Raw genomic sequence first — 25,179 nt, 5'->3', positions numbered from 1 at the left:
GATTTGGCAAAAAGCTGGCTCATCAGGCATTTATCCGGCACTGGCATACAGCATGTGGGCCAAACATGGCCCAGGTTTGGCAGAGGTGGCACCGTTTTTAAGGCGGCACACAAGATTTGGGCCACATGAAAAACGTAGTATTTGGCCCAGATTTAAAAATTTGATAAGTGGGCCATGTGAGTTTGGCCAGTCTTGACCCACATTTAAAATACACTAAAATCATTTTTGAGTAAAGAAAAAAAATTCTACCAATCAGGTCACTTTGAGAAAAAGCATGCCCATAGTGTGCCTAAAGCGCATCACTCCATGGGTTTATCAATTTCATTGCAATCGTGACACACCAACCTATCTGGCCCAGTTCAGGCCCAGTTATGAGTTATTAACTTGGCAGAGACTTGGCCCAGATATGGTCTGTGTTTGGCCCTTGTCTGGAAGCCAGATTTGGTTCAGTCATGTACCGTAATTCACTGCGGCATGTGGGCCAAGCAAAACCTGATTGTGTGGGCCAGAGCTGGGCCAGAGAAATTTTGCTATGTGGGCAGATATGCCAGGTCACGCACTATACGACTTCAGTTTAAAGTTCCTGCTGTTTGCAGATGATCTGGTGTTGCTGTCGCCAACAGATGAGGGTCCACAGCAGCAGCTGGATATCCTGCACAGCTTTTATCAGAGCTGGGCCCTGACCGTTAACCCAAAGAAAACCAAAACCCTAATATTCCAGAAAAAACCCAGCTGTCAGGGAAAGAAACACAGTTTCACCCTTGGTATGAGAAAAAATTGAACCTGCCATAAGTTACACATACCTTGGGTTGAAAATAAGTACTAATGGAAAACTAAATCAGGCTGTGAATGAACTGAAGGAGAAAGCTAAAATGGGCCTTTTACGCCATTAAAAAATCAACACAAATAGAAATTCCAGCTCGAATCTGGCAGCATATGTGCAGTAAAGGACAGTAAATTAAGAACAACAACAACAATGACAAAGCATTCAGCACAGGCTGAGTGCTCATAGTCTAGAGACGGGCCAATACAGACAGAACTGCCAACCCAGAGAGCGCCGCATCTGTCCACACTGCTCAGGCAGAGGTGAAGATGGAGGAACACTTCCTCACCCATATTCCACCCCAAAATACAGAGCATGAACCCAAAATTCACTTAGTTAGACAATAAAACACAACTGCAATATTTACTAGAGGAAAAAAAATTGACTATGTCCTTCTAGTGATGCAATACATTAATGCATGTCACAAAAAGAGAGAGGAGACCAATAAAACCATCAGTAATGCACCTGCAAAAACACACACACACACACACACACACACACACACACACACACACACACACACACACAAACACACAATATACTTATTATTGTTTTATGTTATTGTTATTGCTTTATTTGAACTGTTTTATGCCAAAATGTTGATTGTTAAATGTACAGTTTATTCTGATTTATTATTATTTTTATTGATTTGCATGAATAATGTTGTTATAATAATATTGTTGATATTTTATTTAATTATTATATATAAATACCATTTTTTACTACTGCTATTTACTGTGTTTACTGTGTTTTTGTACGTTACTTTTTATGTAAACTTTATAAATGCTTTGACAATTCATTTGTAGCATTTGTCATGCCAATAAAACAATTATTGAATTGAATTGATTTGTTTTTTAGCTGTTGGTTGATTGTAAGATAGTGTTTGGTGTAAGTGTGCAAAACTGGTGAAAGTGTTGGTTAAAATGAGAGATGAAAGAGTCAAGCCCACTCACCTGTGAGGCACACTTAGAATTGCATCATATTTTGAAGTTGTCATGTGGTTTGGTGTGGGGAGAGATGAGGGGGTCCTGGTTTTGTTCATAGTTGAGTTCAGGTGATTCCGGAAGAGATTGGTTTTTATCTGTCTAAGTGTTTCTGAAACAGCTCTGAAACTGAAAAGGCTTGCAGATTGAAATTTTACCAGTGGACTGAGGAGGCTCAAACCACAAACCAGCCACAGGGTTTTGTACACCTAAAAGCACTTTGATGCAAACAAAATTGAATTATTATTTACACAATGTAAATTTGTAAATAATCGCAATTTTGCTCAGGGAGTTCAAGCTGCCCTAGACCTTTAATATTACGATAAAAATTATGACAGTAAATCTATAAGATTTTTACCAGATCCTGACAGGAGTGTATCAAGTGTGTATATGTATGGTGTGTATACCTATAAAATGTATGATGTGCTTGTATATGTATAGAGTTTATCATGTGTATGTGTATATGTATATCCTATGTGTGTGAATGTATAGTGTATCGTGTGTGCATTTGGATAGAGTGTATCATGTGTGTTTATGTATGATGTGATGTGTATCATATGTGTATATATGTATGGAGTGTTTCATGTGTCCAAATGTATGGAGTGTATTTGTGTAGAGTCTATCATGTGTGTTTATGTATGGTGGGTATTGTGTGCTTATTTACCATTTGTGTATATGTATAGGGTGTATCATATGAGTGTATATGTATAGAGTGTATCGTGTGTGCATTTGGATATAGTGTATCGTGTGTGCTTGTGTATACTTATAGAATGTATCATGTGTGCATATGTATGGAGTGTATCACGTGTGCTTATGTATAGAGTGTATCATGTGTATATGTATAGGGTGTAACATATGTATGGAGTGTATCGTGTGTGCATATGTATGTAGTGTATATGTATAGAATGTATCGTGTATATGTATGGAGTGTATCATTTGTGTATATGTAGCAAATTGCCTTTCGTTGTGTGTGGGTTCATCAATTTCCAGTAGCTCAGTGGGTATGTGACTCACCTCTCACACCAAAGGCCTGTGTTCTATGCTGAACCCTGATAGGAGTGTATTAAGTGTATATATGTATATGTATAGGGTGTATAAAACGTATAGAGTGTATTATGTGTATTGTGTGTGGCGAAGCAGTGGCGCAGTAGGTAGTGCTGTCGCCTCACAGCAAGGAGGTCGCTGGGTGGCTGGTTCGAGTCTCGGCTCAGTTGGTGTTTCTGTGTGGAGTTTGCATGTTCTCCCTGCGTTCGCGTGGGTTTCCTCCGGGTGCTCCGGTTTCCCCCACAGCCCAAAGACATGCGGTACTGGGTAGGCTAAATTGTCCGAAGTGTATGAGTATGTGTGTGTAGATGTTTCCCAGAGATGGTTGTGACTGGAAGGGCATCCGCTGCGTAAAAACTTGCTGGATAAGTTGGCGGTTCATTCCGCTGTGGCGACCCCGGATTAATAAAGGGACTAAGCCGAAAATAAAACAAATGAATGAATAAATGGTATCATGAGTGTGTGTATATGTATAGAATGTATCTTGTATGGAATTTATCATGTGTGTGTATATGTTTAGAATGTATCATGTGTGTGGATATGTATGGAGTGTATCATGTGTATGGTGTGTATACGTATAGAATGTATCATGTATGCAAATGTATAAGGTCAGAACAGACAATAAATATAGCTAAAATAAAACTACACTGCATTCTGAAACTTTGCAAAAATTGTTAACCTTGCAGATTATCAATAGACAATGACACGTAATGATACAAAGTGGGGGACTTTCTTCCAATACATGTAAATATATAAGGTACAGTATTTGAATGTGTACGGATAGCTAAATCCAACCCAAGCTCATTCTGGAAACGTAGCCTGCGGACGTTTCTGGAGACCGCGATTTACGTGGCTGGAGGTACGTATGGCCGCGTTTGGTTTTTTTCGAGTGAACGCTGCGGGGCGATGTGTCGCCGCTCCGCACCTCCTCTTCGCGCTCGCCGGCCGACGGCTCGCCTCCGAGTGGAGGGCTTTCCCGACGCAATCAGTTTGTCCGTCTAGCTCACAGCGTTGCGTCGGCGGAGCGGAGGCCCGGAGGAGGTGGAGGAGGAGCCGGAGCCGGCCGCGGTGGACGACGACCGGGATCGAGTCCGGGGAACAGCGGGTTCCGGAAATCAGGTAAGACGAAAAACAAAATCCGGAAAATAAGGGCGAGAACGCGGCGGGATCCGAAAACGCGGTCGAAGACGAGGGCTTTTGCTTTTTTTTTTTTTTTTTTGATCCGGCGGCTTTTCGCGCGAGAACGGCGCGGGCGCGAACGCCTCGCGCTCCCGAGAGGTGCCTATGGCAAGCCGAAGGTATTACAAATACACTATTAATCAATCGCGTTTACAATTAAAACGCCGCATTAAACGGCGCTTATACCATTTCAGTGTTTTAGTGCCCGCCCGAGACGCGAAAAAGCGCGCACAGCGGCCTCTCGCGGATCCGCGAAAACAAAAAAACGCTCGAATACGTACCTCCCGGGACGTAAATCGCGGTCCGCAGAAACATCCGCGGGGCTACGTTTCCACAATGAGCCCGGGTTGGCTAAATCTCGACATAATATCCGACCCTGAGAGCTGTTTAGAACTCCATGAGACAAGACTACGAGAACTGTCATGCAATGAACCAATAAAAGACGGTGGCTCAGGGTTTAGCACTGTTGTGGGTTTCCTCTGGGTGCATCATAGGTGAATTTGTTAAGCTAAATTGGCTGTAGTGAATGTGTGTGAATGTGAGAATGTATGGCTGGAATAGCATTTGCTGCATAAAGAATATGCTGGATAAGTTGGCGGTTCATTCCACTGTGGCGACCCCGGATAAATAAAGGGACCAAGCCGAAGGAAAATTAATGAATTAATTATTTTCAATCTGAGAAGAAGATCAGCTAGGAAGCAGTTGTCAACTGTTTTAATCGTCCATCCTGAGCCCTCCTTTATGCTGTCTACTTCACCTTCTCCACCAGAGGAGGTCACTAACACTCCACACTGAAGGTGGATCTATAACTTTTCCCTTTCGTGTTTGGTGTCATTTTAAATGTCTCTGTGTGTTTGGTAAAGCGGTCTCAGTTTTACAGTAGTCTCTGATATCTGTTGATCTGGGTTTTGGCTTTAATGCTGGATGCTCCACTGTAGGGAAAATGGTCTTCACCATCAACTCATGAACAGATAAGGGTTTTTGTGAAGGTTTTGTTTTCTTGAATTTATGGTTGTTTATTCTGAGATGAGTGTTTAAGGTAAAGATGCAGAAATGTCTTTGGAGTCTTGTAGCCAGGAAACCCCATTGCTGTGAGTCTCTGAGCTCTGCATCAGGATTTATATTCTGCAACAAACTTTTACAATGCTTATATTTGTTTAATTTTGTAAATTTTCACGGAAAATCTTTTCCTGACAAATAAAATGTTATATCATTGACTGATTATGTAGGCTAAAGTTACCACAAACTATGACCAGAATTGAACATATAAGGCTCAGATGGATGGAGCATAGGGAATCTGTTGATTTCTGACAACACTAACTCAGTGTGCTATAACATAGTGGCTATGTTATTTATGTTATGTGCTTTAGTGGCTAAAATTGCTGGATGCTGGAAACAGGGCAAGAATCAATTCTAGAGCTAGACATGAAAGGCAAAACACACCAGAAAGTGAAGTAAAATCATAACTAAGACTGAGAAAAGAGGAAAAAAAAACCAGAAAAAACAAAGAAGGTCAGCTGCAATAACTAAAAAAAATACAAAAAACACAAGGACTTAAATAAAAGCCCTGTCTGAAAAAGTCTTATATTTGCTTTGTTAAATCTCATTGCTAAAAATTTTGATTTTTAAGAATAATTTATTGGACTTATTTCAGACAGAATCCTCCTACATGTTTAAACATAAGTAGGATCCGTATAAATTCAGCACACTGGACAGCTACCACTGAACAAGAGACATGTTATTTCTTCAACCCAGCCTTATTCTGATTACGTACACCAATATACATTTCTAGATAGCGCCAAATATGTCCCAGGAGCTATTTTTTTTTGCAGTTTTTGCGAATCCACCAGAGGCCGCTGTGTATGCATTTTGAGATCTCAAATTTCTCTTGCGAGTGCCATTCACACCTGCTCTTTTCACGTAAATCCACCAAAGGCCGTTGTCGATTGAGTGATTGACTGACTGACCGCCTGACCGCCTGACCAACCAATCCACATGGTGTTAAGCGGTCAGTTGGTGTTTTAGTATGCCCCAAATTTTAGTATGTAAAATGTTTCAGCATACCAAAAAGGTTTTAGTATGGTATGTGTTTATGCAAGTGAGACAAGTGTGGTGCTAATCGACAAGAGAAGGCACCAATAATGGTCCATACACCATACTAATCAAGCAATACAACTGTTTATTGCTGGTACACACAGCTGATATCAATTATCACAATAATATTCAATAATCATCAATCATACTCATGAACATCATTAATCAAAATACAACAAAATTGCATAAAAGGCTTATAATGCGAAATAAAGATGAGATTACATGAATAAAAGACAGATAATGAAAACTTCAAGCAATTTGATACAAGTATATACAACCTCAGAGACGTGCCATCATTTTCCTCTTCAAAGACTGGGGAGCCCGTTGCAGTCACATTGGAAAACCAACACGTATGTCCGAGAATGCCGGGCGATGCGCGCTTATCCCACGGCTGAGCTTCCAATGTTTCAGCAAGAAACCCTCATCTTTATAGTCAATATTTGGGTGCTAGCCAAAGGTTGGCCTCATAGGTAAGAGAGAAGTGTGAGTTGATCAGGCCCACCTCCTCTCTCAGCTAGTTGCACATTATTTCTGATTGTAAAGCACTAATTTGAGGTTTGTATTGTCAGCATGATTATCTAGAGTCAATATTCTACCTCCTGAAATTTGGAGAAAGTTAACCTTAAGGTCCGGAGACCCTTCTCTGGTTATTTGGTCATGCTTAAGTGTCAATATTTTACCTCCTGAAATTTGAAGAAAGGTGTGAAGTTAACCCTAAGGTCATGAGACCCTTCTCTGTTCATTTGGTTGTTTGTTGAGCGCAACAGAAGAAAAACAAAAAATATATAATTTGTTACACTCGGTCCCTCGCTCAACGAAGAACCAAACTTCGAACATACTTCAGGCACATCTTTCTAACGTAGCAGAAACATGTGTATTAAACCAATCCATTATAGGTTGGATACAACCAGTTAAGCAGTAGACTTAAAATCTCCCATTGCAATTGAGCTAAATGACTAAATGTAAATGTAAATGTAAATGTAAATCATATGCACTAGTTCCAGAAGTCAAACATTGATTGCAATGTCCTGTTTGCAGGAAACAGAGCATTCCCTTTTCAGTTTTATCACAACCAGACATATCATAACTTCGATTATCATAAGGATTTAAACAATCACCATTTAAATGCATGATCCAATAATATCCTTCAGTTATGATAGGAAGTGCATGGTAAAAAACATATTGTGACAGCTCTGTTTACATTGAATTGTTCCAACTTTCCATAGCACACAGTATCATTGCAAAAAGTACTGTGGGTACTTAACTTAGGCTAATATAAAACATAATATTTAAATAGTGTAACAGCTCCGGTTACATTGAATTGTTCCCAATTCCTATAACACACAGTATTGTTGAAAACAATACTGTGGGCACTTAACTTAAAACAATATCCCTTACTGATGTTCCATAATTCTCTCCAAGCAGTTGAATTTTTGCAAACAACATGCTAACTTTACATTGTTACATTTTGTCCAATTCATCCACAATGACCAATCACACCAACGTAAATCATTACATTATTTTTACACAAAACAAAATCTGCAAATCTAATTAAGATAGCTTGAACTGTTGTAGACATGCATGTTGACCACATGTATTCAACTTTTCCTTGACTCGAGAGGACTTTGACTTCTTAGCCCAGAGGGACAACTGCAGTTTTCACCAGGATCCACTAGTTTTGTTGGTAGCTGTTTTCCTGCCACCAACATTCGCACTGCTGGACACAATGGTATCGCATCACTATCAGAGGTTGATGATCAGACAGCCTCCTCAGACTCTGCCAAACGATGTTGTGTTCAAAGCAAAGTTTGCTCCTCTTGTTCTTCTCAGCTTGAGCAGATGTGTCTGCGATCATCCAGTGAAGCTTCTCCTTGTATGCAAAACGTAGATCTAGCTAGCCAACGGTAGATTGGACTACGTTTGTTCCTTTCTCCTCTGGTAGCCACCAGTAAGTCTGTTCTCCAGAGATTCCTGCACAGAAGAGAGAAACATATACTTTGCAAAAGTTATTATGACTATCTTTGAATCCTTGGTCCACCACGGTGTCTTTCTGCAGATTTGAAGTTACAGTGGTTAATGCATGCAAATTTAAGCCTGCTGAGTCTGGTATGTGCCTGATGGCCAGCCTTGCCTCTGACTCAGTTAGCCAAAATGTAACAGGTTGTGTCTGACAATCTTTCACTATTGCAATCTAAACCTCGAGTTGCACAAAAGGAGTCTGAAACTTGTTGAGTTGTCGATTATTGAATGCCATAAAAGCTTCTTCTAAACGGTCCCTCCACCTCGTCAGATCCCCACAAAACAAAACAAAAACATAAAGACAAAAACAACAACAAACAACTACACATACTCATAGATACTGTTTCATACACCTTCTGATCATTGCTGTTATCTCCAACTATTCCCAACTTGGTGCCATTCCCCCAAGTCACCTAACTCACGTAATTTGGCAACTGTGACCCCTATTGTCCAATCCTCTGATCGTAAAAGAACAGCCATAACAGGACCTTTATACTGTGCTTTAGCATTTTTTATGATAGCATTTCTCATTGATAATGTCAACAGAGTGTCATCTAGATCTCCTGCATGCCCTGATATTACAGCCACTCTCATGGCGAGCTCTCTTACTCTTGAAATGGCTTCATTCAAAGTGCACCACTGCCCCTCCTTAGAAGGCCAACTACCCTCATCTGGAAAGTGACGATACACTGCATTGGCAATGAGAGCTAACAGACTAGGGTTACCCCCATCAAGTGCTTCTGCTTCAGTTGTTATGCTGGCTCTAATGACCGGATCACTACACAGATCTAGAAAATGCATACTATCAACACCATCTACTTGAACTTGACCTGCTCCCTGATCATAAAGCCGCACTAACCATCGATCAAGGGGTTCTTCTGATTTTTGTCTCATTCGTTCCCTTATATCTGAGAGTTCCTGGTGAGTATAATCTTCCATTACATCCTGTCTATTATTACCCATTGGTCCCTGTGTTAATCTCCTTCTCTGAATTGGTTTTGCCTGAACACAAGGGGAAACTGGAACAGCATCATTGTAATCACCATCAGAATCCCAAATATTTCCATCCCAAGTGGATGGGTCCCAACTCTCAGCATTTGCAGTATAGCTACAAACGCCTGTACTTTACGTACATTTGGTCTTCTTTTCTTCCTAGTATTAACTTTGGCTATCTGAACAGCAGCCTTTTCTGCTACACCAGTTATCTGTTCTAAACGCTGGCGTAAAATTTCAGCTTGACCTTGCGCTAATAAGGCTCGCCCTATGGCATCAGCCACTTCTAACATAACTTTTTCCCTCTCTCTAACCTGTTGATCTGCACGCTCATGCTGCTTTCTGTAAGCAGTTAACACGATCCACAAGCAGCTCTGTAAGCCCTTCAATGGATCCATTTGCGAGACATTGACCTTTTTCAAGCAAGATTCTACTTGTTTTGGGTCTGCATCCCTCAGCACACCAGACCAACACTGAGGCAACCCTCCGCCCTTTCGGAGTTCTCTGGCCACTGACTCGTACAAAGTATCATCCCACTCGGGGAGTACATCAGGCTCGGGTCCCTTAACCTTCTTACAAAATATCTTATCAATATATCTTTCACAGCAAACCAATGAAACCTCCTCTGTCTCACACCAAAATCACTTTAAATGTCTCACAAATATCCTGTTCGTGACGCCAAAATGTTTTAGTATGCCCCAAATTTTAGTATGTAAAATGTTTCAGCATACCAAAAAGGTTTTAGTATGGTATGTGTTTATGCAAGTGAGACAAGTGTGGTGCTAATCGACAAGAGAAGGCACCAATAATGGTCCATACACCATACTAATCAAGCAATACAACTGTTTATTGCTGGTACACACAGCTGATATCAATTATCACAATAATATTCAATAATCATCAATCATACTCATGAACATCATTAATCGAAATACAACAAAATTGCATAAAAGGCTTATAATGCGAAATAAAGGTGAGATTACATGAATAAAAGACAGATAATGAAAACTTCAAGCAATTTGATACAAGTATATACAACCTCAGAGACGTGCCATCATTTTCCTCTTCAAAGACTGGGGAGCCCGTTGCAGTCACATTGGAAAACCAGCACGTGTGTCCGAGAATGCCGGGCGATGCGCGCTTATCCCACGGCTGAGCTTTCAATGTTTCAGCAAGAAACCCTCATCTTTATAGTCAATATTTGGGTGCTAGCCAAAGGTTGGCCTCATAGGTAAGAGAGAAGTGTGAGTTGATCAGGCCCACCTCCTCTCTCAGCTAGTTGCACATTATTTCTGATTGTAAAGCACTAATTTGAGGTTTGTATTGTCAGCATGATTATCTAGAGTCAATATTCTACCTCCTGAAATTTGGAGAAAGTTAACCTTAAGGTCCGGAGACCCTTCTCTGGTTATTTGGTCATGCTTAAGTGTCAATATTTTACCTCCTGAAATTTGGAGAAAGGTGTGAAGTTAACCCTAAGGTCATGAGACCCTTCTCTGTTCATTTGGTTGTTTGTTGAGCGCAACAGAAGAAAAACAAAAAATATCTCATTTGTTACAGTTGGTATTGTCAAAAAGGAACGGCGTCATACTGCCCCGTATAATGTTCGTCTTAAAGATGTAATGCAGGCATGCATTCCTACATAATTCGCGATCTCCAGAAATGTATATAGGGCTACATTTTTAGAATGAGCCTATGCTGTATTTCTTTTTTTTGGAGGTTTACCCTTTTTTAACGTCATAGGAGAATATTGTGGAGATTATTGACAGGAAAGCAGAAAAGGGAATGGATCAGCAGTGTCGTGTGTTACTTCCTATGTGTACTTAAAAAATTTTTAGCGCCACATGTACTTTAAAACCTTCCATAAACATTTTGCGATGTTCATTCAAATCATGTTCAGCTTTTTTCTGTGATTAAAATAATGTGCAAATGCACTGTCTGCTAAACACAGCCATCATTAAAAACATTTTATACATTTTCTTGGCTTAGTCCCATATTTATCAGTGGACTCCACAGCGGAATGAACTGTCAACTATTCCAGCATATGTTTTACGCTGCAGATGCCCTTCCAGCTGCAACCCATTAGCTGGAAAGACCCATACACTCTCACGTTTACACACATACACTACGGCCAGTTTAGCTTATCCAGTTCACCTATAGCGCATGTCTTCGGACTGTGGAGAGAAACCGGAGCACCCGGAGGAAACTCACGCAAACACAGGGAGAACATGCAAACTCCACACAAAAATTTCAGCTGGCCCAGCCATAACTTAAACCAGTGACCTTCGTGCTGTGAGGCAATAGTGCTAACCACTAAGCCACCGCGCCAGCTCCATTATAAACATAAATTCATTTATTTTCTTGTCGGCTTAGTCCCTTTATTAATCCGGGGTCGCCACAGTGGAATTAACCGCCAACTTATCCAGCAAGTTTTTACGCAGCGGATGCCCTTCCAGCCGCAACCCATCTCTGGGAGACATCCACACACACACTCATACACTACAAACAATTTAGCCTACCCAATTCACCAGTAACGCATGTGTTTGAACTGTGGGGGAAACCGGAGCACCTGGACGAAACCCACACGAACACAGGGAGAACATGCAAACTCCACACAGAAATGCCAGCTGGCCCAGCCAGGACTTAAGCCATAGACCTTTGTGCTGTGAGGCAATAGTGCTAACCACTAAGCCCATTATAAACATAGATTACACTCTATCATACTCTCATCTCACATGAGAGCTAAATATAGTCATATAATTCAAATACTTTTATCAATTAACATTATATTATTATGCATTTACTGCAGTTCTGTAATGTAATGAATATTAGGCCAATGCAACCTGCATTGATTCATAATCATTGTCTTTTTAAGTTGCCTTTTTTACCTGTTGACACATGCATTCATGTTTATAAGAGCTGTATATTTGTGATGATGAGATGATGAGAATCATATACTGTATTGCAAACATGCTACCAAAGCTAGTAAGTAACACTACCATTAAAGCAAGCTTCCTGTGCAAATATGTACACCCTAACCAACATATAAAACCAAACAAAGGCTAAAGGAAACATTTGTGCTTGTGACCACTGATAAACATAGAGCTGTGAGGTAAATGTGTAAAAAGGTGTTGACTGTCATTGGTTTAAGAGCTGTGGTTTCCTGTTTTGACCTGTGTACAAGATGCTGAACTGAGTCTATCAAAACCAAAAATGGACTCAAAATCAAGAATAAAAATAACTTTAATAGTTATCCATATTAGCATTCACATTGTTTACGTTGTTCAATAACATAAATACGTGAGTACTTTAGGATTTATTAGATGAAAGGATGGCTTTAATTTTGTTTCATTCTCATAAAACGGATGTAAGCTTATTTGTTGCCACGCATATTGTTCATACAAAAAATTGTACATTTTACCTCCACTGTGTATGTTTGATGATGATTTGGTGATGTTCATTTTTTGTAATCCAATCAGATGCCACATGACCTCTCAGCACAAAAAAGTCAATGCAGAACCAGAGATTGGTTAATGCTATTCTTCCTCTGTATACACACGATAACCCAATATAAAGCCACCCACTCATGACGCATGGGCATTTAGGTAAAACTTTCCATTGATGTGAGACAATCAGATAAGAGCTGTTTGTGTGCATTAAGACCCTCACCAGTGTCAGCTACTCACAACCACTCACTGACATGGAGACGCCACGACTTACTCTCATCCTTATGTGTAAGAAAATAAACCTATTTACAAATGCTTTTTACTAAATTGAAATAAGTATCAGTTGTAAATATTAATAATATACTTTTGTATTGTAGCACAAATATCATTAAGTATTTTATTGTTACTTTACACTTTCTTATTTTACAGATGTTTTGTTGAGCAATCTAAGAAGAATCACTGGAGAAGAGGTGGAGATGAAAGTCAGACCAGGAGAAAACATCACTCTCTACTGTGATCTCTCTTTATCTGCTGGTTTCAGGATTGTATGGATAAGAAACTGCTCTCATGAAAACCAGCCCTCTCTCATAATAGATGTAAAAAATTGGACCACAGCTCTACCTAAACGTTTCCAGCCTCTCCAGAACCTGTACAGCAATTCTCAATATCTACATATTACTAACATCAGTGTCTCTGATCTGGGGCTGTACTACTGTGCAAAAACAGAGAATAAGGTAAATAAGGATAAAAAAGGCATCATCTCCTCATCTGAGGTTTACTATTATGGAAACCGAAGAACTCGTCTCTCTCTTGCTGGTAAGAAAACATTATTGCATTATTATTTATTTATACTATTGTATATCTTTAATCTTCTGATTAATATATATATAAATGATAAATACATCTGATAAATACATACTGTATTTTTGTTATTAATGTACACAATAAGACGTGAGCATTTCTGAATGCTTCAAATGCCATCATGAATTCGCATTACATATGTACAATAAAAAATGCAGGGTTCTACACAATTTAGTCATTTTGTCCCAACACAAATCCATTAAGTTAACTTTAAATATATTTTACAATAAAATAGTCAATACTTAAATTTTAAGTGTATCGAAATAAACTACAAAATACAACAGCAGTAATAACATGTATCAAAATAAAATACTGTATTGTTGTACTAAATACTTTTACAAAGGAGCATGACATCTTCTCCTCCAGTGTCAGAGTGTGTGTCCTGCTGGACGCTGCTGTTGAGTGTGTGTCCGGTGTGTGTTCTCCTCTCCTCACTCCTGTCCTCCATCTGTGTTTACTGCTTCTGTCGTCCTCAAAGTACAGGTAGAGCTCATCGACACATTTACATTCATTTTGAACAAATCTGTGAATCTGTAGAGCTTTTAAAAAGATTTGTTCTTTTAACTTTTAACATTTTGACTCTAATCGTAATTATTAGACTTTTCCACATGAGAAAATACAGTAATTTATAGTAAATACTGGAGTGTTTGACCCATTCGACAGTAAATTGTATTATACTGTACTGTATATTATAGTATTTAATAAACAGTTAATGAATGCTGCAGCAGAATATAGTATTAACTACTGAACTGATGAACTGAGACAAATACTGTAGTATACTTTGTTTTTTACCACAGTAAACTGTGGTGTATAGTTGTATTTAGTACAGTATTGGTTTGTTTACATTACTATAGTTGTTGCATTACCACAGAAACTATAGAATTACCACAACAGATTAATTCAAGTGCTTTACTATAGTATAGTTCAAAAACACTACAGTATTTACTATAAATTACTACAGTATATTAACCGGGTTCATTTTGTGTGTGTTTTAGGTTCTGACATGAGTGCTGAGACGCTTAAAGCAAATGTTTTGATGGTAACTATTTTATACTCTTTTATTATTGACCATATCAAAGATGAATTGTGGACTGATGTGGTTTTTCACTAGTTTATTTGATCCATTCTCTCCTTGTCAATCATTTCAGGCAGATTGTGTGGAGAAACATCAGTGTGAGGCGAGTAAGACTGGAAAGATCTGTGTCCACACTGAAGTCTCTTATAGACGACTGACATCTAAACATCCCTACACCAACATCTGACACATGAACTGCTCTTAGTCTACTTTCTGTCTTATTTCTGATAGTTTGAGTATTTACTTACAGTACATTATCTATTACAATCAACGGTCTTTAAAATTAATAGTATGACCCACTGACTCTTTATGATTTAACATTTCATTTTTTTTACAATAATAATGTAATCAAAGATTGTTTCTCAATTAGCGCAATATTGTTAAGATGACTCAAAGATTTGTAAAAACACAAGACTGTGCATGTTTTTATCTCAAAATAAATTTGGATGTAAATGTTTACTCATGAATAATCTATTTTTTTTATTTTTTTTTTAAAGTTACTGCAAATAAATCTAAAAAAAAGAGAAGAGGGTACAACGAACACTCAGTGGCTTCATCTAGTGACTAATAGTGGGGAAAATGAGGTCCAAACAGCATACCCATAATCAGGACCAGTTCTTAATAAAAGTTCAGAACATCTGACACGCCTTTAATGTAATTGAGAGGAAAGATCAATGTGTGCAGAAATGATTTCTCCTCTCAAACCACAGGCTTAATTATTGTTATGTACACAGTGCTTAAGGTATAAGATGAGACAATGGTTTGTTTTTTAGAGTTAAGTAATTTATTAAAACTCAAGTAGTGTTATTCTTTACATTATTGACTGGACTGTGTTCAGGGATGTATCAATGCTATTAAAATTAATCCAGTACATATGGCGATGACTACACTCTGTATTAGAGAGAGAAAAAAGTCTGACCTATTCTTTACGGATTAATTAGAATTTTACAAACATACAAAAACAATATAAACTGTATGGTGTGTTCAGATTTACGTAATATTGGACTAATACTGTACACTCAAAATTGAAATATTTAGACCTAACAAATAAGATTTGTGTCCTGACTGCATATACCTTTCACATAATTGAACAAATACACTTTATGTCATTGATATTTGTTAGTCAAACATAAATGAAACAAATAAGAACAAGATTTATGTAACAATTTCAATAAATTCAATGTGTTTTAATGGCTTCTTATTAATTCATCTCTTGTGTGGTGCTGCATTAATTTTGTCCTCGAATAATAAGTAAACTAATCTCATAGAATTTAACTAATTAAATCTGCCTTTAATTTAACTAATATATAATTATACCATACTCACATATTTTACCTGATTAAATCTAATAGAAAACCTGACAAATTAAATAAACTCAAAAGGTTACAAACAGTAATAATGATAAACCTCATATTGTCCTTCTTTCATGTGCAATACTTGATTTAAACTGATTATTGCTCATAATAATGAAGAATAAAATGCATTAAAGGGATTTAAACACAAATATGTTCAAGCTCAAACTGATGCACAATGTTTTACAATTGGTTTCTGAGTCCAACGACATGAAACTGTGACAAACCGAATATAATAGGTATATAAATAAAATATATGTATGAGCAGTACTAAATAAGATATTAGCCTAATATTTCACCTGTTTGACTGGAAATGATAAAAACAAACATGCATATTGTCAAGATTCTAGTATTGGAAATCCCCCAGTAAACAAGCTTTTGCAGGACCTGTGCTGGCTTTTTGCAGGTCAACCACAAACACCTTTTTTTCTTTTTTTTTTCTCTCTTCTGCTTGATATGTTAAAACTTTTGCTCTTTTTGTCTTTAATACTCAAATGTTTTGTCTGATCGTCTATTCCAGCCCAAAACATGACAATAATTCAACATTTTATTATCAATAACCAGCAAAATATGCGAGTTTTGTTTGGTTCAATGGCATTGTAAACATTCTGTGCTTCCAATATGTTGCATCATGAAAACACTCTGTGCACACTCTTGCAATCTTGGCCATCTGAGTGCATGTGCACACAACAGGAAGGAAATGTGCGAGACTTGCATGTTCAAAATATCACACCATACGATGATCAGTTTATGGACAAAACTGGCCAGAACTTCCTTAAAAATCATCAGCACCTTCTGTGTCCACTAAAAATGCTCAATTTTATCACTTAAACTGTGCATCTATCAATATTTTATACTTTGCTGAGATATATTGTCATATTTGTAAGGTTAAACAGCTCAGACAGTCACACAAAGAGTCAAATTTGATAAAAGATGTAAGAAGAGGTCTGTATACATTGTCTAAATCTATGGTATGCTGTAATAATATCTTGTCAGAGGTATATAATATTATCTTATAATAATATTTTGTCATGAACGTATATATATTTTTAAACAAATACCAATACTTGTTATATTAATATATAACATCATGAACGGGTAAAACAGGGTTTTATTTACAGTACATTATCCACTAAAATCAAATGTTTTTTTTAAATGAAAGTATGATCCTCTGATTCCTTAGGATTATACATTTTATTTTTGACATTAATAATGTGTGAAGTGTTGGAATTTCTGGCCAATTCCATGCATGTTCAAGAGAAAAGGTCAGGAGAGGTTTTTCTTCAATGTCAAAAATTATAACAATTTATTGGATACAAATGAATAATTCGATGACAGAGCTCTGGGTTACATTACCCCAATGCAATACAAGAATTACATCCAAGAGGTTCGCAACTAACATACATTTCCTGACTCCAGGACTCTCCTATATGACCCTTACATGACCAATACAAATAATTGTTTGATTAAAAGAAAAAGAGACAAAAATAATAAAAAATGATTCCTATTTTCCAAAATAAGTTTAAAAAAGAGTGTATGTATTGTAATGAAAAAGGACATTATAAGTAAAAGCACAAGGCTGTGTTTATGTTTGAATCTGTATGTTTTTATCATATGCATATATAGGCAATACATTTGGATTCAAATGTTCACTTATAAATAATATTTTATTTCTAATATTTATACAAAATATTTTAGTTATTAGATGAATAAATAAAGCTTAAAAGAGAAAATAATAAATACTCAATGGCTTCATCTAGTGGCTAATAGTGGAAGTGACGTCAAAACAACTAGCACACAAACCATATCAGGACCAGTTCTAGATAAGAGCTCAGAACAACTGAAAGGCCTTTATGAAATGTAACTGAGAAAGAAAAAAATGTGCAGGAATTTTATTTATTTATTTATCTATTTATTTATATTTTTTAAATAGGAAAAAGATTAAAAATAATTAAGTCTGACTCAGCATGATCAGGTCAGACTCAGCATGAATGCTGTTTTTCAGCAGGTTCTTGCTCTACAGAAGATAGAAACACACAGACACCATTACCATTTCACCAATCAGCACATGAGAACACTATAAACAATCACCAAACCTGCAAAGTTAAGAGAAACAGGCTACGATCTCAGTGGCTGTAGCAAAAGTTGACCATCAGATGACGAGCATGGGATTTTTTAAAAAGAAGTTGTGGGGTCTCATTCCAGCCTTTTGTAAATACATAAAAGAAAGACCTCGGTCCATAACAGTTTTTAAACAGACGGTAATGGCAAAAATCCATTTGTTACAGATCAATGATCGGCCCTCGTATTAAGTTTTGGTATCAAAGCACAAAGAACTGCTTAGGTGCTACTGTTTAATATTTGATAGTCTTATTTGGTCTCAGTGTTTATAATGTCATTTTGATCTACTGATTCATCCACCCAGTCTCATATTAAACTGATAAATAAAATAAAAAAACTGACCATGATCACTCTTGTTTCACTATCTAATTTTTAGACAAGCTAAAACAGGAAACCACAGCCTTGTTATTGTGTCAGTGCACTAGTTGTGACTTGAGCTTGTATAGAGTGCACAAATGGAATGGAAAGCTTTGCCAATAGTATCTGGATGCAGCCTTTATGAAGCAAGCTGAGAGTGCAATGCTCAGAGATGCAAAAAAAAGTCACAACAATTTATGAAACTGAGTTCACTCTTGCATTTTATAATTAAGCTGATGAGCAGCAGATGAGAGGGAACAAACCAGATAATAACCCCAAAAAAAAAAACACAAAGATTCAGAGCTCTTCCACAGAGATCCCTCCCACCACAATGAAGCAGATCCTTCACACTGCAGTTGAAGACCCTCACATTCACAGTCTCTGAGATGGAGCGAGTGAGATTTACAGTCATCATACTTCTGTGTAAGTCAATATTTCTGTTTGAATGTCATGATTTATTCTTGATGATGTGCTAGAGATTTAATACACACTCTTGTTTTTGTTCTGCAGGTGTTTGGTTGATGTCTTTAAATGTGTTTCTAATACAGCTGATGAAGAGACATGCAAACATCTACAGTGTAAATTAAAGTGTTATTTATTATAATAATAGTGTAAATTATAGTTTATCTCTTCATAATATAGCTGTGCTTTAATGAAAAGTCTACATGTTTACCTAAAGCTTTATAATTTTAATATTATTTGAATGAATTTTAAAGATAATTAATGATTATTATTTATTAATAATTAAAAGTCCTGCAAATAATTAAGCGACACAATCCTGCAGCCATAGTCCGACTTCAAATACAGAAATAATGTATATTTATAAAATATACTAGTAAAATAAGTCTGTTTATAATTAGTTTTTTAAAGTGTACCTTAGTTTCTAAAACTATTTTAAATTAATTTAACAGCAAATAAATTATATTTTTATAAAACAATGATTTGAAATGTATTTTATATTAGAATATCAGAATCTTTAACTTCTGATTTTCTAACGACTTTTAGCAAATTCATCAGTGTTAAACTCATATTTTTCAGTAAAGATAAAATAAAATGAATATAATAACTACATATATATTCACTTTAATAATGGCCTGTTGTTCATTTTAGAGCAAGAGTCTCCTTGTGCTGAACGGTTTAACAGCACCTCCACATCACGTGCATCAGAGTGTGTTTTCTGCTGGAATCTGCTGTTCAGTGTGTGTTCGGTGTGTGTTCTCCTCTTCTCCATCTGTGTCTACTGCCTCTGTCAGAAGAAAAATACAAGTAATCATTTGATCCTGAACATTTAATCCTAACTAGACTGACTTTCATAAACTTAGAGTATTATATAATAAACCAAATGTAAATAACTCTTATGTTTTGTTAATTTTCTGTAGGTTCTGGAGCTGAATACAGACATGTTGAGGTATGAGCACATTTTGAGAATAATTTTAATATATATTATTCGCAATAGTTTAGCAGCAACATAAATTACATCAATATAATATAATATATTTATTTGTTTATTTATTTGTTTATTATTTTAATTAAATATATTTTGTTTCAGGCTGGTGATGAAGTGTGTTATGCTTCATTAGACATGCCTTCCGCACAGCAACAAAGGCAGAGGAATGAAAGAGCTCAGAGTTCAGACTTCAGTATTTATTCTAATGTCAGAACCAGCAGAATGTAAAGTAGAGTAAACTAAAGTCATTGTTCTTTAGTAGAAATATGATTCAAAAGAGTGTTAATGACAATGTTCTGGCATCTGCATCCTATTTTCATTGATTCTAATATTGTAAGTTTTTAATGATTAAAAATGTAAATACATTTAAGAAAGGTTAAATGTTTTTTCAGAATATTTGACTTGCAGTCTCAGAAAGGACTCAGTGTTGTTTCTGGGTCTCTCAGTTTAATATAATATAAGCCCTGGGGTCCTAAAAAAATTCTTATTTCTGTTATTTATTCTTTTCTATCTTCTTATTGCAAAAAAAAGCATCACACCAGATCATAATGTGCTGTACAACAACTTTGACCATAAGTGTCGACCGCTGTATGTTGGCTTAAGGTAATCATTACAGGTGATTTTCTATCTTATATGTTTATCAACCCTACTGGACTTTTTTGACAACTATGATTATCACAAACATTTTTATTTTGTGATTAGAGCCAGCACTAGCCGAGCGTTGAAGGGGGGCATCTAAAATACCAAAAGGAGCCAATCACATGAGTGCATATACAGTAGTACTCCCAGCTAGAAACACTGTACATTTCTAAACTGTTATTATGCCATAAAACAAACCTCTCCCTGCTACAACAACAAAAATCACAGCTAGTATGCAAATGTACATCTAACAGTGTTCTGAACAACCCTAATATTAAAAAGCTAGGTCTTAGATCATCAGATGTGTACACCATTTCAAAGGTTTTACTGCTGTGGGCACATACCACAACAATATATATATATATATATATATATATATATATATATATATATATATATATATATATATATATATATATATATATATATATATATATATATATATATATATATATATATATATAACAACCCTATGAGATCATTTAATGGAATAACAACCTAAACAATATTTCATCACACCTTTAGCCTCAGTCAGTAGAGCTGCAATCTTCATTTTAAAACCATTATGAAAACCTCCATTAAGAGGACTTAAATGGATAGTTCACCCCAAAATAACAATTCTGTATCATTAACTCCCTTTCACTTGCTCCAAACCTGTTTGAGTTTCTTTATTCTGTTCAATACAAAAGAAGATATTTTGAAGAAAGCTGAAAAGCTGTACCCATTGACTTGTTTGTTTTTGCTACTATGAAAGTCAACGGTTACAGGTTTTCAGCTTCTTCAAAACATTTTATTTTGTGCAAAACAGAAAACAAGAAACTCTTAAAGATTTGAAACCGCTTGAGTTTGAGTAAACAGTGAGTAAATCTGGATTTCTGTGTGAACTCTCCCTTTATTTGAGCTCTCTCCAGTCACTCTAGGAAGACACTACACCTGGATTATTTGTCTAAATAATACGTTTATTATTAAAATCCCTATTAACATTAAATTCATCTGAAGCGGTGGCTTAGTGCAGGTAAAGGGGCCCCGGCCCTGGGTGAGTCGGCCATTAGTTAATGCCCACTCCTCATTCTGCAGGTGATCAGGAAGCAGTTCTCTGCACTTCCTGTGTGACTCCTGCTCACCCTACACAAATCATTAAGATCATTAATCCAGACTGACCCTAACAACACAATCAAAGCCATGAGTGCGTCACTCAGATAAGTGTCAAGTCACTGGCCACCTGTTCACTGTAACCAGGGATGGCGCTCAATATCGTCCAAACTGGGCCGATCAGCCGCCGCTGGACTGAGACACCAGCCAATCAGCTGACGGCACTCTGATACACACAACACCGTGTTCAGAAACACAGAGCAACACACTTCTGCTGATCTCTCAGTGAGTCTCTTACCTGTTGACAGAGTTATGGGGAAGGTCAGTTTGCTCCTGGACGTGACCCTCAGTGAGCCTCCGAAGGGGAAACGGTTGCACAGGATGTTGAAGAGGGTCACTCCTACTGACCACACCGTAGCTGGACCCGCATGGTAGCGCTGTCTGCAGAACCACTCAGGTGGAGCGTATTGAATAGTTCCTGAGAGACACAAGGAGACACAAACACCCGTTCAAAACACTCCAGCACACACAAATTCCCTTTGGTGGATCATCAAAAGCTCACAAACATCCACAGAGTGTTTCCTTCTGCAACACAAACCCACCTGCGAAGTATTTGTAGGCCGAGCGCTTGAGCAGATCTCCACAGCCGAAGTCCAGCAGCTTGATGTCCTGGGACTCTGTGGAGATCAGCAGGTTCTCTGGCTTGACGTCCCGGTGCAGGACTCCGCGGCTCTCGCAGTGTTTCAGAGCCGCGATCAGCTGCACCAGCACTTTCTTGGCCAGACCCTCATCCAGACAGCCGTTCTCCTCACAGAAGCTCTGGAGGTCTTGGCAGGGATCCGGACGCTCCAGGATCAGGATGTAGCGTCTGGGACGGTCAAACCAGTCTAGCAGCTGCAGGACGTTGGGGCAGGCAGGAGCTGAATTGACGCGGGTCATCAGTGCCACCTCCAGCGGCAGCCGACCCTGACCTTCCTGCAGGACAAACGATTGGATTCAGAACCCAATGAAACATCAAACACAACAACAGGTTCACACTGAACTCACAACTCTCAGTCTCCTCTGTGTCCGCTCTTTAGACACATACTTGATGGCGACCTGTAGACAGATAAAGCATAATAAATCACACCTGCCTGATCCTCACACATCACATTTACTGAGATCAGGATTTCTAAAGGCTGTTTGAATGAAGAGCGGAGAAAACGACTTACTGGCAGTCCATCAGACCTGCGCATCCCAGCAAACACAGAGCCAAATCCACCGTCTCCCAGCAGTGGGCCCTTTGCATACGCGTCTGCAACACAGAAGAGCAGTAGAAATGTGTGTTCAAAGAAAACATGCAGCAGTAGAGAAAACTGTAAAAGAGCATTACTGAAACATCATCATCACTTCTTCAATAAGCCATTCTGACCTCTGCGAGAGCGTTTGAGAGCTCTTCTAGATGAGGTGGACGGACGTTCATCTTCTGGTGTTTGCTGGCTGCCGCTCTGCCGCTTCCTCTTCCTGTTACCCTGATCTGTGGACACAGATTTGGCCAACGGGGAAGGCAGAGGTGCGAGAAATCCATCAAGCTCTTGGCTCACGGTCTGGGTTTCACCATCACCATCATGTGTCCTGACGTCCTGAACAGCTGCCTGGATGAAAGCAGAACTTCTGGATCTGGAGCGGCCTGAGACAACGACAACAACAACAACAACATATCACGTTTATCATAAGATTATAAGAATTAATCAACAATTAACTTTAGTAGCTGCATCAACAGAGAATAAAAGACATCTGATCACTTATATCGGGGAACAGTTGTGTTGAAATGGGTTCATTTGTACCAGTTTATTTACATCACATTTCCCCAAACATTACACAACATCATATCATGATTGATCATAAACAAATAAAAACTAAAACACTCACTGCGGTTTTCACCCATCTGACAAACTCCTCCAAACTCCAGCAAACCTGAAAACAAGAACAAAGATCAAATATCAATAAAAATGTCAATAAAAACAATAAAAACAAGATCAAAATCAAAATAAACACAACAAAAGAGCAACAAAACGTGTCAAAAGGAATAATTTCAGCTCTGAGCGTCGATCTCCTTGTAAAATAAAAGTCTTCTGTCAGAAATTCTCTGGTCTCCTTGAAGAATCGCAGTATCAGCACAGTAATCCTCAGCAAATGTCTCAGAAATTCGCCTCTCCTCAATCAACAGATAGCGGCGAGTCTCGGTGTTTATATATGGAGTCAAATCATAACACGCGTTGCTATAGCCACCGCAATTTGAATCGCCAATCTGAATCACGTGAGTAAACGATTCATCTCATCTCAACATATAAATAATAAATAATTAATAATAATAAATAACATAGTTATAATAATAATAATAATAGTAATAATAATGATAATAATAATGAAGTTTAAATTAATTAATTTATAATTCACGAAACTGTAATAATAATGCTAAATGAGCAAGATTGGTTTGACAAGGTTTGACTTTGTAAAATGTACAGCTATTTAGGAATTAATTAAATTAAAATAATAAAATTAACTCATATATTTTCTATTTGTGGCCCAAGCAATGTAAGTGCATGCTGGTTAATTACACGTACAGTGCTAACTGCTCACGTAGATATTAGGAATATAAGTTAAAAAAAGTTTATTATTGTAAATAATAGAAAGTAAATTAAATCGTTCACAATTTCTATGTCTATGCCTATATTTTACAGTCTATGGTCTACGCACGATTTCAGATCACATGGCCGTTTGTATCATCATCTGGTAGGCTACATGGTTCAGTCATATTTATGTACTTTTCATTTGCTCTTGTTTTCAGATTTAATATTATTAAGTTTTATTAATGTTTTCGTTATTTTTGGATGTATGTGAAGGCTTTTTAAGGGACTTTGTGTTCACTCAAGGGCTAGAAAGCACAAAAGTTCACCTGCCGAATGAGTTCCCGCGTCTGACCACAAGATAGCGTCCACAGCAGAAAGGTGCAAGTTTATAAATACATTATTTCTGTTTGTATGAATCTAAATAGCTGTTTTCATCACTAATATACAGCTTTCAATAAGCTAAATTACTATCACAAGGTCTGTAATGACAATTAGCTTGTACATTTGCTAGAATTTTCCTAACCGATCTAGCCTTGTTCATTTATATTAAAACAAAAAAAGATTGTATTTTAATTCAGAAAAACATCTCTCGTTTGTCATTACGTTTGATGATTTGATGTGATTTGAGCTTCTGAACTTCTGTTAAGGGTGCAAAGTGTGCATTGAAGCGGCCTGATTTTATACACCAGTTTACAGTAGTAAAAATATATCAAAGTTAATTAAAGTAAACATATTAAAGGTAAACAGGTTTCTATTTTTTGAATGTAGTTAAAAATTATTTATAAAATGAATAATATGATTAATAATATGATTCATTTATTATATTGATATACATTTTTTATATTAAATTATCTCTGGGTCATAAAGGATTCTGCTTGCAGCCTACAGTACATCAGCTTTCAGGCTCAGTGCTGTGTTTCTTCTTCTTCTTCTTGGTCTTTACTGACGCTCCTGGTGCAGTGATGTTGCAGTTGCTGTGAAAAGCTAGGCGAGAACACAAACCACAAGTGTTTTTATTCAGGCATGCAACAGACTGAATGTC

At 37.3% G+C, this 25,179-nt stretch overlaps 3 protein-coding genes across 5 annotated transcripts in view; 1 reads left to right on the top strand and 2 right to left on the bottom strand.

The window, feature by feature from the left end:
- LOC147846724 (serine/threonine-protein kinase pim-3-like) overlaps nucleotides 1-24,486 on the bottom strand; it is a 35,230-nt gene extending 10,744 nt beyond the window's left edge. Inside the window, exon 1 of the mRNA XM_087236945.1 lies at nucleotides 24,464-24,486. The gene's annotated coding sequence lies outside the window, so the exon portion shown is untranslated. The remainder of the gene's footprint in view (nucleotides 1-24,463) is intronic.
- On the top strand, nucleotides 3,744-15,706 carry LOC147846726 (uncharacterized). Its single transcript, XM_087236987.1, has 5 exons — nucleotides 3,744-3,969; nucleotides 13,011-13,397; nucleotides 13,809-13,925; nucleotides 14,438-14,481; nucleotides 14,591-15,706. Exons 2-5 carry the CDS (start codon nucleotides 13,058-13,060, stop codon nucleotides 14,702-14,704), a joined length of 615 nt encoding a protein of 204 aa, XP_087093113.1. The 5' UTR covers nucleotides 3,744-3,969; nucleotides 13,011-13,057; the 3' UTR covers nucleotides 14,705-15,706.
- Nucleotides 6,191-23,729, bottom strand: LOC147846725 (serine/threonine-protein kinase pim-3-like). 3 transcript variants are annotated; one of them, XM_087236938.1, is made up of 8 exons: nucleotides 23,437-23,729; nucleotides 22,937-23,194; nucleotides 22,737-22,819; nucleotides 22,573-22,623; nucleotides 22,128-22,500; nucleotides 21,824-22,003; nucleotides 19,495-19,593; nucleotides 6,191-8,094 (listed from the first exon to the last, which is right to left on the bottom strand). In XM_087236938.1, exons 1-7 carry the CDS (start codon nucleotides 23,450-23,452, stop codon nucleotides 19,511-19,513), a joined length of 1,044 nt encoding a protein of 347 aa, XP_087093064.1. In that variant the 5' UTR covers nucleotides 23,453-23,729; the 3' UTR covers nucleotides 6,191-8,094; nucleotides 19,495-19,510. The 3 variants fall into 3 exon arrangements, with proteins under 3 accessions (XP_087093064.1, XP_087093063.1, XP_087093062.1); XM_087236936.1 differs by lacking the exons at nucleotides 6,191-8,094; nucleotides 19,495-19,593 and adding exons at nucleotides 21,372-21,558; nucleotides 21,656-21,751; XM_087236937.1 differs by lacking the exon at nucleotides 6,191-8,094 and having other exon boundaries at nucleotides 19,425-19,593.
- Nucleotides 24,487-25,179: the final 693 nt, after the last annotated feature.

This window comes from Danio rerio, chromosome 1 (genome assembly GCF_052040795.2).
Source record: "Danio rerio strain M-AB ecotype USA chromosome 1, GRCz13ab, whole genome shotgun sequence".
Lineage (NCBI taxonomy): Eukaryota > Metazoa > Chordata > Actinopteri > Cypriniformes > Danionidae > Danio > Danio rerio.
The sequence above is the reverse complement of the archived record's forward strand: the minus strand, read 5'-3'. Positions and strand labels throughout refer to the sequence as shown.

Excerpts from the sequence above, each read along its gene's own strand:
- LOC147846726 (XM_087236987.1), top strand. The coding sequence starts at position 13,058 with ATGAAAGTCAGACCAGGAGAAAACATCACTCTCTACTGTGATCTCTCT. Across the intron at positions 13,398-13,808 it reads AACTCGTCTCTCTCTTGCTG|TGTCAGAGTGTGTGTCCTGC; the intron begins GTAAGAAAACAT and ends CTTCTCCTCCAG. Across the intron at positions 13,926-14,437 it reads CTGTCGTCCTCAAAGTACAG|GTTCTGACATGAGTGCTGAG; the intron begins GTAGAGCTCATC and ends TGTGTGTTTTAG.
- LOC147846725 (XM_087236936.1), bottom strand. Across the intron at positions 22,624-22,736 it reads GCAGGTCTGATGGACTGCCA|GTCGCCATCAAGTATGTGTC; the intron begins GTAAGTCGTTTT and ends ATCTGTCTACAG. Across the intron at positions 22,004-22,127 it reads GGCCTACAAATACTTCGCAG|GAACTATTCAATACGCTCCA; the intron begins GTGGGTTTGTGT and ends TGTGTCTCTCAG.